Genomic DNA, 12,891 nt, shown 5'->3' with positions numbered 1-12,891 from the left:
AGAAAATAAAAGAAACCTTTACATAATGATAATAAAAAAAACTTATATTGTAAAATGAATTACTTGCATTTCTAGGGCACAAATCATTAGAACATTTGTGACAGTGACATTAACCATGTATAGGCCTAGCACTTTTTAATCATGTAAAACAGTAGAAAAGTAATGTGAATTACTAATAATATTCTTTTTCCTATGCTGATCTTTAAAATATTTATTGTGTAGAAACTGTGAGTATATATATATATTTTTTCTTACCCAGTAAATCACAAATGACTGGAAAAGTCATGTGAATTCATTTGTTTAATAAATTTTTTTTTCTACATTTCTGTATCATGTCTGAGAATAAAATAATAGGTCATTTAAAAAATGTAAGTACATATTGATTTAGTTATCCTCCATCTCAGTATGTTAAAGAACAAAAACATTTGAAAAAATCATATTCAGAAAAATCATTAAGCAGCATATTTATTAAATTTCACATTGCACTTCACAGTAAACATACATCAGCATTGCTGCAAATTCAAGTTCTGTTAATATCTGCAAATGTATCTTCCTTGCTTATCTGCCAAATAAATCTGACTAAGACAGTGAAGAGAAACATAGCTGTAATGCCAGTGTAGCAAGCAAGTATAAGTTGTAGTGCATAGACAGACTCGGGGTCAGAGATTTGACGCAAACGTCCCAAGCGGAGATACACCCCCAGTCTGATCTGTGCAGCCAGCTCTCCTTGGAGCCAGCAGAAATAGGAGCCTTTATCTTTCAGCCGCACGGGCCTGAAGTGTAGGTGGTTACCGGTGTCAATGAAGATGCGAGAAGTCTTATTCAAACCCTCCATATACTGAGAGCGGTAAAGAGGTGCTGTGCCTTTATCCCAGGCCACAGCATCCTGGGGTTTGGCGCCAGGACAGGTCAAGACCAGATCAGAGCCTGTGGGGTGGTTGTGGTAGTGGATGGTGACACCCGAAGAAGCTTGATCATCATCCTGGAGGAACTTCAGCAGAGCTCGTCTCTCTGGAGATGTTGTAGGTTTCGGAGGACAGATGGTGTGACAGTTCCTCACCTCAAGCTCGGCTCCGTAGCTACTGCCTGAAAGTCCAAACTGTTGGGGAACGGCTGAGGAACCACAGGAAGCCGCTGCGTCCGATTCATGCTGATAACGTATGTGGAGGTAAATGCTTTTGACATAACACAATCCCACACGCGTCTGCTCCCCCCGGATGTCACAGCGGTCACATTTAGACCATGACCAGTAGCTGGTGAACACTTGAAACATTTCCGTTTTCATTCTGACGGAATGCTTTGCTTCTTGTACTGGAGTTCTCTGTTTGACATTCAAGGGAAATAAAACTTGATGGACCTCCTGGACATCAACATCGTAGCCGTAGAAGAATTCACCAGAGGCCGTGCCACAGATATAGTGCCCTGAGTCAGCTTTCTGGACCCTGAAGACCAGAAGGCTAAACAAACGGATGGAAAAGCGACTGTGCAGATCAGACCCTCTGCCAACTTTGGATGATTCCACCACCGTAGTGCCTTCAAAGTCTGTGAGGACCTTGGTGTTCATGGAGCCTATTTTTTTTTGATAGTACCATACCACTGAATGAGTCTCCTCTGGTTTGCAGTGACAAGGAAGTTCAATGGTCATATCGGCTATGAAGGCTGCAGTGTCAAAGACAAGAAATGCAGGACAGGCCCTGCTGGCAAAAATGTCCTTCTTATCCTCAGGAGCCTCATAGGCTGAAAGTAACAATGGGCAGATGGCCCAAAAACAAATGGCCAACACTTCTTTTAACATATTTCCACTGGTGTAAAGAAAAAAAAAAAACAATAAAAAAAAAAACAATGGAGTTTTCAATATAAACTATTTTTGTATACCATATTTCCCCATTAACCCTTTAAGTTTTATTGTAATGTCAGTCTCATCGGCCTCCACATGTGTCAGACTGGCCTCACAAACCACTGAAGTGTCAGAAGAATCATCTTTAGAAGTATGATATTCTCCTCCTGCAACTTGTAGCTTGTGGAAAAGCTCCTCACAGGCTTTTTGTTCTGCCTTACTAAGAAGAGTCTGGTTGAGGCCAAAACGACCAGTTCTGGAAAGGCCGTCCAGCACTCCAATCACTTTTTCCTCATCTCCTGACTTAAGACACTGTGACAGAATCAGAAAGAACTCGCCTAGAAGACCAAAGCCAACCTCAGTGCTGAAGATTTCCTGCAGAGCCTTGCCTCCCAGACTCACAAGCAGACTGTACTTTTCAAATGAGCTCCCTGCAAACTTGCGCCAGCCACGGATGAATTCTGATGAGTTTCTTGGCTGGATCTCAGATAACTGCGGCTAAAAACAGAATAAAGTTAGTCATAGTCAGTCAAGAGGGATGATCTTTGGTGAGATCTAGCATCCAGATGATACATTTATTCATGTGCAAGAGAACATATACTAGGTCAAAGGCTCACCTGGACCTCTTCAGTTGAAGCACTTTCATGCTTTGTCCCAAAAGCAATTGTATTCCACGGCTGTTTTCGGGGTGCACCAGAGATGTCCTTTCTATCAAGAGGCTTTAAGTGAGATGCAAGTACTATGTCCCTGAAATCAAAAATAAAACCTTCCAATTAAAATATAAAAACGGTTACAAGAGAGACAGACACATGCAGTAACGTTAGCTACACGGTAAAGATAATTAAAGTGTCAGAGTTAGTAACGTTAGGCCTAATCGTTTTGGGAACTAATGTGAATTACACAGTGAGCAACGCACCTGAATTCTTCATAGCTGGCGACATTTTGGTTCAAAGCACGAAATTTGGCATCATTTTCCCTCTGATATTTCCTGTCCGCTTCCAGCGCCGCTTGTAGCTCTTTTTCAAGAGAGCTGAAATTTATCACATCAGATTTCTCCATACCTGCTCTTACTGCTTACCGAAAAATATCCCCGTAAGAAGTCACTCAATTTACTTTTAGAAGGAACTGATCATTTTATTTACCTCTAAAGTCAGAAATCCAGCAACTTCGGTTAGCCGAAAATGAGTACAGCTAACTTGCTAGCTCACGCCTCCACAACAAACTGGTCTCCATGACAACAACGCAACTGTCACTGTCGCACTGGAACTTCGGAACTGGCAGGAAAGTTTGATTGTCGGATTAGCAAGTTTTATTGAAAACAAATTGGATAGATTGACAATGTGTAAATTACCACAATTCCACATGTTCAACTTCACAATTTGTACTCACTTTTGTTGCTAGCTATTTTGACAATAATGGCTGTATGATGAATTATTTTCAGAGGACAGTAAATATACTGCTATACAAGGAGCACATTGACTACTCTTAAAATATATCCAAGTTCCATTTCTATAGTATTGTCCCTTAAGATACACTAAAATGTTTACTGAAATAGGATGGATGTACTCTGTGATACTGTATATAAAAAAATAATTTGACCAACTTATTTCTGCTAATTATCTATTAAAAACACATCCTTTAGGTTCTTTATCAAAGTTAATGCACTACTTAGAAATCTAGCTTTAGGCCTTGTTTCACAGACAGATTAATGCCAGGACTAGGCCTTTGATCAATAAGGATATTTAAGTAGCTTTTCTTTTTAAACATGTCTTAGAAAAAACATTACTGGTGTGCATCTCATGGCAAAACAATGGCAGAGACATTAAGATGTGTCAGGGCAAGTTGCTTTCAGTTAAAACATGCATTTTAGCTTAGGACTGGATTTAAGCCTTGTCTGTGAAACAATTAAATGTCAATCCTCAAGATTCAATATTTCCCATTCAACTGCATTTACCACATGTAGTGAAGTCAAAACTTAATGCCCAACAAAGTCTTTTTTGCATTAAAAGGCTTATAAAATGCCATCACAAATTCAATCAAAACATTGCAGTTTAATTGTATAGTCTCAAGGCAATTTCCTGCAATCAAAAAGAGTGACACGTGTAAACTTTTGAGTATTTATTGAAAACGACAAGCCACATTTGAGCTCAGGCAATGCTACCAGCATTGGAAGCAATTCTGGGCCACAGGTCTGCACATTCCTTGGCTACGGGTCCTGTGATAGCGGAGCCTAAAGAAAGAGAAAAAAGTTAGCACTGCACCTGAGCTAAATCCGGAAATTGAAAATGAAATGCATCAAGAAGAGAAGTGAAATGTTCCATCACGGATTGAGATTTAACAGCACATGGCGACTGCCATCTCACCCATTAGCAATGGGATTTACTATTTCCTTCTACGACGACTCACCCAGCCACTGATCAGACAAAGCAAGTGCTTTAAGAAGGATACTGAAAAGATCTGAAATTCATCACTTACCTTTCATTTCTCCTTTGTTATTCACTATGACCCCTGCATTGTCTTCAAAGTATAGAAACACGCCATCTTTTCGCCGATACGACTTCCGCTGTCGTATGACCACCGCAGGATGCACTAGATTAAAAAGGGGACATCTATATAAGCATATATGCTTCTCTAAGCCAAAGCCAGGAGAGTACAGTTGCAACAGGCTCTGAAAACTCACCCTTTTTCCTGAGCTCTGGCTTGCCTTTCTTCACTGTGGCCATAACCATGTCTCCCACACCAGCAGCAGGGAGCCTGTTCAGACGACCCTTGATGCCTTTGACGGATATGATGTACAGGTTCTTGGCACCTAAACAAGAGAAAAGCCACAGATCAGTGGAGTTAAAAAAACAACTTATTTTTTAACATAAGTTATATTTTCATGCTGCAAGTTAGTTTAATATACATAAGTCTGCAAACCCTCAGCCAAGAAAAAGCCTGCGACAAACCACAAACATTTGTTCCATCACGGATTGAGATTGAACAGCACATAGCAACTGCCATCTCACCCAACAGCAATGGGATTTAATATTTCCTTCTACGACAACTCACTCAGCCACTGATCAGTCAAAGCAAGTGCTTTTAAGAAGGAAGATTCTTAAACTCTAAAAGGTGCCCAATGCTGGAAGATCTCATACCTGTGTTGTCAGCGCAGTTGATGACCGCTCCCACCGGGAGACCCAGTGAAATACGGAACTTGGCTCCCGATGACCCACCACGTCCTGAAGAGAAAGACAAAAGCATTATGATTTTACAACTACCAAAATACACTAAAATCACATTTGCTTTCCATTTAGCAAGCCGTTATGACATTTCATTTGTTTATAAGTGACCGACCATCTAGTGACAAAATTATGCGTACAGTGGTTTACATAAAAAAATTTTTTTGATCAAGAACATGTCATTTATATTAAAACTACTCCAACCTCATTATAAGGGAAGGAAATATCTGGGGCCAGTTGCACAAACATAGCCATTATGTTAAGATGGTGTCTTAAGTTTAGTAAGATCATCTAGCAGTTAGTCAAGGGGCAATTAGTCTTACTTTTCAGTCTGTTTTTATGTAATTGACTTAGTTATGGACAGGCTTATAGAAAAAAAAACAAAAATGTGATGACTAACCTTAAAGACTAGTCTAAGCAGTTTATGCAACCGGCCCATGGTGCAATTTTTTTTGGAAGCGATAAAGGCTTCAGTCACCATTCACTTTAGGTGCATAAAAAAACCTAATGAAAATGAATGGTGACAGGATGTTCATTCCACCTAAAATCCAGTGTTTTCGACAAAAGAAATGAAGTTAAACAGGTTTGTAACAACGTGCGTAAAAAATGAAAGACGTTTGTTTAAAGGTACCGACACTGCAGCAAGTTTATAGTAGTGAACTGATGTTTTCTATCCGATACCAGTCTGATTTCATTCAGATACATTTACGAAAACAATATTTCAGAGCAAGGCAAATTGATTAATTCGGTTGCCCTGTACGATGGTACGATGAATCTCCAAAATATGCATTACTCAAACACGCTAAACGTGCGATTCAACTCGCCACCATTCAGTCGAGTGTACCCGCGTCGCTGCATGTTTAAAGTCTCGCACCTCTAGTGCATTTACAGTCATTGTTAATTTTACATGATAGTTATCATGAAACAGTGTTCCAGAACTTGCTTTCACACAACAAAGTTTAGCGTAAGAAGCGTTTAATCACCACTACTGGCTCCACGAGCTTGGGTCTACGTACTTAGCAAACATGGCCCCTGCCGTTAGCCGAAAAGGTACATATCTGTTTTTATCAAAGATATAATTGAGCATTTACATCAATATATCGACAATATAATTCCTATATGATCAGTTAAACCTATGTATTGAGTTAGGGAGTTTTAGCATACCTCATTTCAAGGATGATTTTAGATTTCCATGTGTGTTTCTTACCTCTCTTAGACATTGTCGCCGAAAGGGAAAGAGGAAGAGAGAGAAAGGAATCATGGGATATATTCGTGCGCTCACCACAGATCTCACAGCATCCGGCGCAAACTTCAACGTCACTCTCTGTGCATCGCCACCTAGCGTGGCGTATGTCGCCTAACTGTGTAACACAGTCATTAAATCAAATTATATGCGAGACCCAAATTGACCAAATACATTGTCATTAACGTAGTGACGTGTAACTTAATGTCGTAAGACATATTGAAAATGAAACTTCAGTGCGGCTCACATCAGGCTAACACATTCTGAAATCCACGTTGGTTTTTCAATTAAAGTTTTACTCATATTGTTATATGCATAATATAATATGTGAATAAAAACAAATATATATTAAAATGAGAACATAATGAAGTGAATAGGCTAACTTTTGGACCTCACTGTAGATTAGCTAAAAAAAAAAATATATATATATAACTTTACACACTTTTTAAAATAAATTACCCTCAGATATTGCAAGTAAATTTCACAAATAATTGCAAAGAAATGGCAAGAAACACATTGAATTAAATTTGAAAGCTGAAAGACTGAAATTGTATTTTCTTGTAAAATGTACTCAATAATCTTTGTTTTATTTACAACTTTGAAAAATATTTTTTACAGTGCATATTAATTATTTGGGATGGAAATTACGGCCTATAAGAAATCTAACTCACAGTTGGAATTACACTATCACAATTTAAAAAGAAAGAAATGTATTACATTTATTATAATTGCCATTATATTTACATTTAAAGAAAATGTCAAATGGAATGGGTAAAATCAACAAAACATTAAAGATGCAATGAGATGTTCAAACAAGGGGAAAATACTCAAACCTGAGGTGTTTTAATACATAAAAATATGTTTCCATTTGACCAGCCCTTTGAATTGGGTGTTGCATGCTCCACTTCCCATCTAAACAAAAACATTTATCGTCTTTATGGAGAACAACATTTTACTGGTTAATCTAATACAGTATTACATTTTTTTTAAATCTATTGGAATAAACATTGAAATTATTCATTAAATGCATCATATTGGCCATAGAATAAAACATTTAAAATTCAACAACATGCTAAAAGAATGAGATGGAAAAATGGGAGATAATGTTTTTAAAAATACAGTGCTCCATATTTAAATGTGCTTTATAACCGCATCTTAATAAGTAGACAAAATGATATACAATAATATACACATTTAAACTACCGTTCAAAAGATTGGGGTCGATTGGCCTTCTTAATGTTTTTGAACGTTTCTTTTGTTCACCAATACTGCATTTATTTGATCACAAATACAGTAAAAAAAAAATTTGTTTTGTGAAATATTATTGCAATTTATAATAACTGTTTTCTATTTAAATATGTTTTAAAATGTAATTTATTCCTGTGATGGCTCCAGTCTTCAGTGTCACATGATCCTTCAGAAATCATTCTAACATCTTGATTTGGTGCTCATGAAACATTTCTTATTATCATCAAAGTTGAAAACTGCCTAATATATATGTGTGGAAATCCAAACTTTGGAATGTTATAATTGTGCGTGTATACAGTAATGAAACATTGTGATACTGCTATGTTGCTTCTCAGAGGGTTGCGGATCTGGGTCAGGGTGGGCGGGGGTGGTGAGGTTGGCTAAAGAGGTCAGCATTGGCAGGTTGTGTTCACCCTGGGCACAGACACTGCATGTGCTCTGCATCCCCTCCTGCCTGTCAGGAGAGCTGGTGCCAGGCACACTTCCCTTCATGGGATGGCATCCAGCCTGGGTGAGAACACTCTCTCTTTCTCCTTCTCCTGCTCCTCCATCTGTTTGGATGTGTTGTCGGAGTCAGTGGCTTCATTGTCTGCTCGCTGGCGCTCTTCACAGGTAGCGTGAGGGTGCGCCTGCCACGTTCCATCCTGGTATGTGCAGAAACACACCGTCTGCTCATCAATCTCCACTCGCTCTCCAGCCGAGATCACGCGATTCCCAGCAAAGCAGTTTGGCCCTTTAAAGAGGAGACAGGAGCACACTGCAAAAAATGCTATTCTTACTTAGTACTTTTGTCTTGTTTCCAGTCCAACTATTAAATAAAATTCTTAAATCAAGATGCATTTACTAAAGTTTTTGCTTAAAACAAGCAGAATTATCTGTCCATGGGGTAAGAAAAATAATATTTTTTTCTGTTTGAATTAAGGTTATTTTTCTTACCCCATGGACAGATAATTTTGCTTGTTTTAAGCAAAAACTCACTTAATTTTGATTAATTCCCCCGGAAAACAAGACATAATATCTTATCTAATTTTACTTATCTATAGTAAATTAATCTTGATTTAAGAATTTTTAGATATTTGGACTGGAAACCATTTTTTTGCAGTGCATCAAGCTCAGAATTTGGGGGGAATTATTGCTAGTTCACCTAACAATTAAAATTCTGTCGGCATTTACTCATTTCGTTCCAAGCCTGCATGACTTACTTTCTTCTGGAACACAAAATAAACTGTTTCTGTCCGTTTAACCACTTTTGACAGAAAATGTTTCCGTTTTGAAATTGTAAAAGTTGTAACTTTATTGGAATGGTATGAAACTTGGTGACTTTTGTGGCACTTGTAAAGTGAATAGAATTTTTTTTCTTCAAAATTGATGTTTTTATGTTCCACAGAAGAGAGAAAGTCATGCAGGTTTGGAACGACATGATGGTGAGTAAATTATGACAGAATTTTCATTATTGGGTGAACTATCCCACTATTGCGCTCAAACAGAAATGACCAGGTAGACGCCCACAAATGCATTACGTTTATACACAATGTCTATTATACGTTTTAAAATGTATACACATTACATACCCATTTCTACATAAACATTACACACACACAATCTGTCCACCTCTTGCCTTCTGTTGTCAGGGATGGCCTAATGCCCCATAGTGCCTGTGCCATCCCAGCATGCAGTGAATTAGTTCCTATTTATAGAGGGCATGTTGGTAGTAAGCAATCTATCGAACAATTCCATTGCATCATTCTTTTTCCATGACATCACTGCGAACTATGCAGTAACAAATCAATCAAAACAAGAGGTGTTGGCTCCACATCACCAATGAAACTTCCTCATTGATCCTTGTGAGTTGCACAACACAACATACATGCCTCTCAAAACACTAGATGCATGTGATGGTGTTGTAAAAACATTATTGGATGCACGTGTAATGTTGCATGTGTAAGGACCCTCACCGCTTTTGCACACAGGACAGCAATGGTTGGGTTCGTATACAGGATTTACACAATGTAAGACAGGACAGCCGGATATGGTGCAGTAAACTTCTCTGTTGACTTCACACCGGCAACGCTCACAGGGTGACAACTATTTTACACAGGAACAAATGCTAAATGCATTAATTTAAATATAAGTAAATTATGAGTAATTAAAAGAGTAAACAAGCCATTAAAAGAGAATTGAAACAGTCTTATACTGTTTAATCATTTAGGCTACTCTTATTTTTCTTTATCCCACACAAAAATAATAGATCATTGACTAGAGTCAAACAAAACGCAGATATTATACAATTATCATGCAATTAATATTATGTCCCAACTTGAAACTCTTAGTTAATAGGCTAGCACATATCCTGAAAGTGCAGTGTTGTAATGGGGAAGAAAAGATGATAAAGGTCGTTATTCAACGCTATATTATACTTTTTACATGGTTGTGATAAACCTAAGAACATCAGTAAAGAAAAAGACAAAAAGGTCATTTATTATAATATCCGGTTAGACCAATATAGAAATGTATTTTCCAGCCTAAGAACTTATACGCTGACTCACCCTAAATTCCTCCAGCATTCTGTAAGTTTTGCCTCCATGCACGCAAACTTTACTGACAGCTTCACACACGGGACAGCACGACTTGTATTTGATGCGCGTGCATCTCGGGTGTATACGCGGGCACTTGGGTCTGACACACACGGGTCCATCCTCTGTGCAGGTGCAGGGACACGCTGTGGAGCTCGGATAATAAACCTCTCCGATGCCATACACAAAACCTTGATCGTCGATGCAGAACTTGCCACGATAGTCACCAAATTCGTATTCCAGCTCGGATTTGGAAGAGTACTCTGATGCGCTTTGGAGAACGAAGCACTGGAGTGCAAACGAGATGCACAGGACGAGAGATCGCATCGTTACTGGCAGTAAGTTGTAGACTGGTTTGTCTTCATGCGCGTGGGTCAGTGCATGAACATTTGCCCAATGACATACACAAGAGAAATGACCCACCTCCTGTAACTGTACAGGCTTGCAGGCAACTGTATTTTTTAATGTTCGATGACTATCAGTAAAAAACAAACTTTTACGTTACATTTACTTTTTACAATAATAATAGCACGACTGTGTTGTAATTTTTGAATCATTCTAATCTTTTTAAATATTTTAAAGACTTAAAATAATATTGAACCGATGGATGGACGGACAACTGGTTTAGGATACAAATATCTCACGTGAAGAGCTTCACAGAAACGGTTACGTACCGATCCAAGTTGCTCACTCACCGCAGAGCTAAAATGACATCCAGCTCTCCCTCTCTGGACGTCCTGCTCCACCTCTGGATCTGATGGGTGGAGAGAGAGAGTTCTGGGTAGGTTTAGGATATGGTTGGACCGTCTAGCTCCACCCATTACGGCCAAATAAGAGGTGCCCTTACGGAAGAGTATAGCCTACTTCAAGTTCATTTTATGAAGTATACTTAAGTAAAGTTCAAGTATATTTTTATACTTTATGTAGTAAGTATACTATATCCATGTAGGCAACTGGTAGTAAACTTGTAAGCGTACTATTTCAATACTGCTTGGGACTAAATTGAGTGGTGCAAGTATAGGATGTCACTTTGTAGGCCAAAGCACGGAAGCGAGTTAGCATTTTAGCACTTCCGGTTCCATGTCCTGAAGTCAAAGATATAGTATTTCAATACTCTTTGCTGAAGTCAATTGTTTTTTTGAATGGGGTTTTGGTTAAATGGCTGAAATAAGGTCTGTGGTGAACACAAGCTCAAGACACTTTCACGTTTTATTCTACAACATAAAATACATCAATATTTTTTTAAGCTGTTACGTGTCTTGAAAAAGGCGGTTGCTAACAAATGGCTAAATGGGACTACAGAGGCTGTTGGGTCAACTATTCTGACTCAATCGATCTGGGAAAATGTTTTTTTAGATAAAAACTGAAAGAGTTGTCGGAAGTTTAGTGGTGGTGACGTTGAATTCGTGGGACCGTGGTGTAGTTCGGTTATAGCCTACCTTGAGCTTTTTACTCCTGGCAATTGCATTTAGGCTTCAAAATTCAAAAAAGTTGTGTTTATCTGTGATAATTATCTTGATGGACAAAACGTGAAAGTTTCATAAACTTCTGTTGATCACAGAGCTTGTTTTTAGTGATAATCCAAAAGCCTATGGGAAAATCCTATTGAGTTTTGGCTAACTGCCGTTTGGCCTACAAAGTGACGTCATACCTGCACCACTCTATTGGCCCACTTTTTAGTATATAAAAGTTTCTCATTTGTACTGCATCTTTACTGCAAGTATACTATAGTTTTAAACTTTTTTTTAGTTTATGAAAGTACACTTTGAAGTATAGCCTACTAAGCAAAATACCATTTTAGTAGTTTTATACTTACTTGTAAGTTTTTTTTTTATTGAACATAACATTTTACTTACAGTTTACTATTTATATATTATTTTTGCACTTTAAGTATAGGCTACAATGTTCCTATTTTGGATTTCTTTTATATTTTGAAACATAGGCCTACCTTTAACTCCTTCCATTTAAAAAACCTTTTATTCTAGCTTCATGCATTATTTTTCTATTTTTATCAACACTTGATATCAATATTGCTTTAAAAAAGCAATATTTTAAACAAAAAGCTGAGAAAATTGCATTTTTGTCAAAGTCCGGATAGGATTCAGAGTGATTATCAAAACTCAGATGGAGTAGATCAAACCCCCAAAGCTTCACAGTCGTCTCCTCTTCATGAATTAGACATTTCATTCGGTAACAGGCAGTTTTGATTTATTATGCTGTTTAATGTTTGATGATCGTGTTGTTTTACATTTGCGCGTAAGCAATCTTCTTCACCTGTGTTTTGATCCGGAGAGTCTGTACTCTTTCAGAAGAGGCGTAAACCGTATAACAGTGAAAACATGAATAGCCGGAAAATTCAGTCAGTGGCGGGGAAAGAGTTGAGTAGATTTTAAGTAAATCCCTATGTACACTACCAGTGGACTAGGATGCTCAGAATTAGCATCATATCTGTTTTCTTTATAAATAAATATTTTCAAATATATATATATATATATATATATATATATATATATATATATATATATATATATATATATATATATATATATATATATTAAATAAACAAACTGTCTCAGACTTGGAACTACAAAATTTTGTGAGCTCTACCTGACACTGAACTGATTCTGGTCTATGGACTTCTTAAATTAAAACAAATCGTTACAATTTTTGTCATTAGGAAGTTGGAACTATCTTACAAACATTTCTTGCTTGGTTGATCACAGTCATTTTTAGAACCATCTCACACATTTCACATGTGCTAAAACGTCT

The 12,891-nt window shown here is 37.6% G+C and overlaps 4 protein-coding genes across 5 annotated transcripts; all 4 read right to left on the bottom strand.

The window, feature by feature from the left end:
• Window positions 1-448: 448 nt before the first annotated feature.
• Window positions 449-1,795, bottom strand: LOC309504643 (Ig-like V-type domain-containing protein FAM187A; the record flags this gene model as incomplete). Its single annotated transcript, XM_082177844.1, has 1 exon — window positions 449-1,795. The coding sequence occupies one exon, from the start codon at window positions 1,793-1,795 to the stop codon at window positions 521-523; it is 1,275 nt and encodes a 424-aa protein (XP_082033970.1). The 3' UTR covers window positions 449-520.
• Window positions 1,796-1,861: 66 nt separating this feature from the next.
• Window positions 1,862-3,806, bottom strand: dnaaf19 (dynein axonemal assembly factor 19; the record flags this gene model as incomplete). The annotated part of the gene is made up of 3 exons (XM_082177854.1): window positions 2,754-3,806; window positions 2,455-2,584; window positions 1,862-2,335 (listed from the first exon to the last, which is right to left on the bottom strand). The coding sequence occupies exons 1-3, from the start codon at window positions 2,894-2,896 to the stop codon at window positions 1,862-1,864; spliced, it is 747 nt and encodes a 248-aa protein (XP_082033980.1). The 5' UTR covers window positions 2,897-3,806.
• A 136-nt stretch (window positions 3,807-3,942) lies between these two features.
• On the bottom strand, window positions 3,943-6,394 carry rpl23 (ribosomal protein L23). The gene is made up of 5 exons (XM_082177865.1): window positions 6,266-6,394; window positions 4,975-5,058; window positions 4,518-4,646; window positions 4,313-4,426; window positions 3,943-4,067 (listed from the first exon to the last, which is right to left on the bottom strand). The coding sequence occupies exons 1-5, from the start codon at window positions 6,276-6,278 to the stop codon at window positions 3,985-3,987; spliced, it is 423 nt and encodes a 140-aa protein (XP_082033991.1). The 5' UTR covers window positions 6,279-6,394; the 3' UTR covers window positions 3,943-3,984.
• Window positions 6,395-6,774: 380 nt separating this feature from the next.
• LOC309476114 (von Willebrand factor C domain-containing protein 2-like) lies at window positions 6,775-11,909 on the bottom strand. Of its 2 annotated transcripts, none has more exons than XM_082139309.1 (3): window positions 10,096-11,909; window positions 9,505-9,634; window positions 6,775-8,306 (listed from the first exon to the last, which is right to left on the bottom strand). In XM_082139309.1, the coding sequence occupies exons 1-3, from the start codon at window positions 10,447-10,449 to the stop codon at window positions 8,038-8,040; spliced, it is 753 nt and encodes a 250-aa protein (XP_081995435.1). In that variant the 5' UTR covers window positions 10,450-11,909; the 3' UTR covers window positions 6,775-8,037. The 2 variants fall into 2 exon arrangements, with proteins under 2 accessions (XP_081995435.1, XP_081995436.1); XM_082139310.1 differs by having other exon boundaries at window positions 6,778-8,282; window positions 10,096-11,907.
• Between the last annotated feature and the right edge of the window lie 982 nt (window positions 11,910-12,891).

This window comes from Leuciscus leuciscus (assembly GCF_965113295.1).
Source record: "Leuciscus leuciscus genome assembly, chromosome: 1".
Lineage (NCBI taxonomy): Eukaryota > Metazoa > Chordata > Actinopteri > Cypriniformes > Leuciscidae > Leuciscus > Leuciscus leuciscus.
Note: the sequence above shows the minus strand (reverse complement) of the source record. Positions and strands in the feature narration are given on the sequence as shown.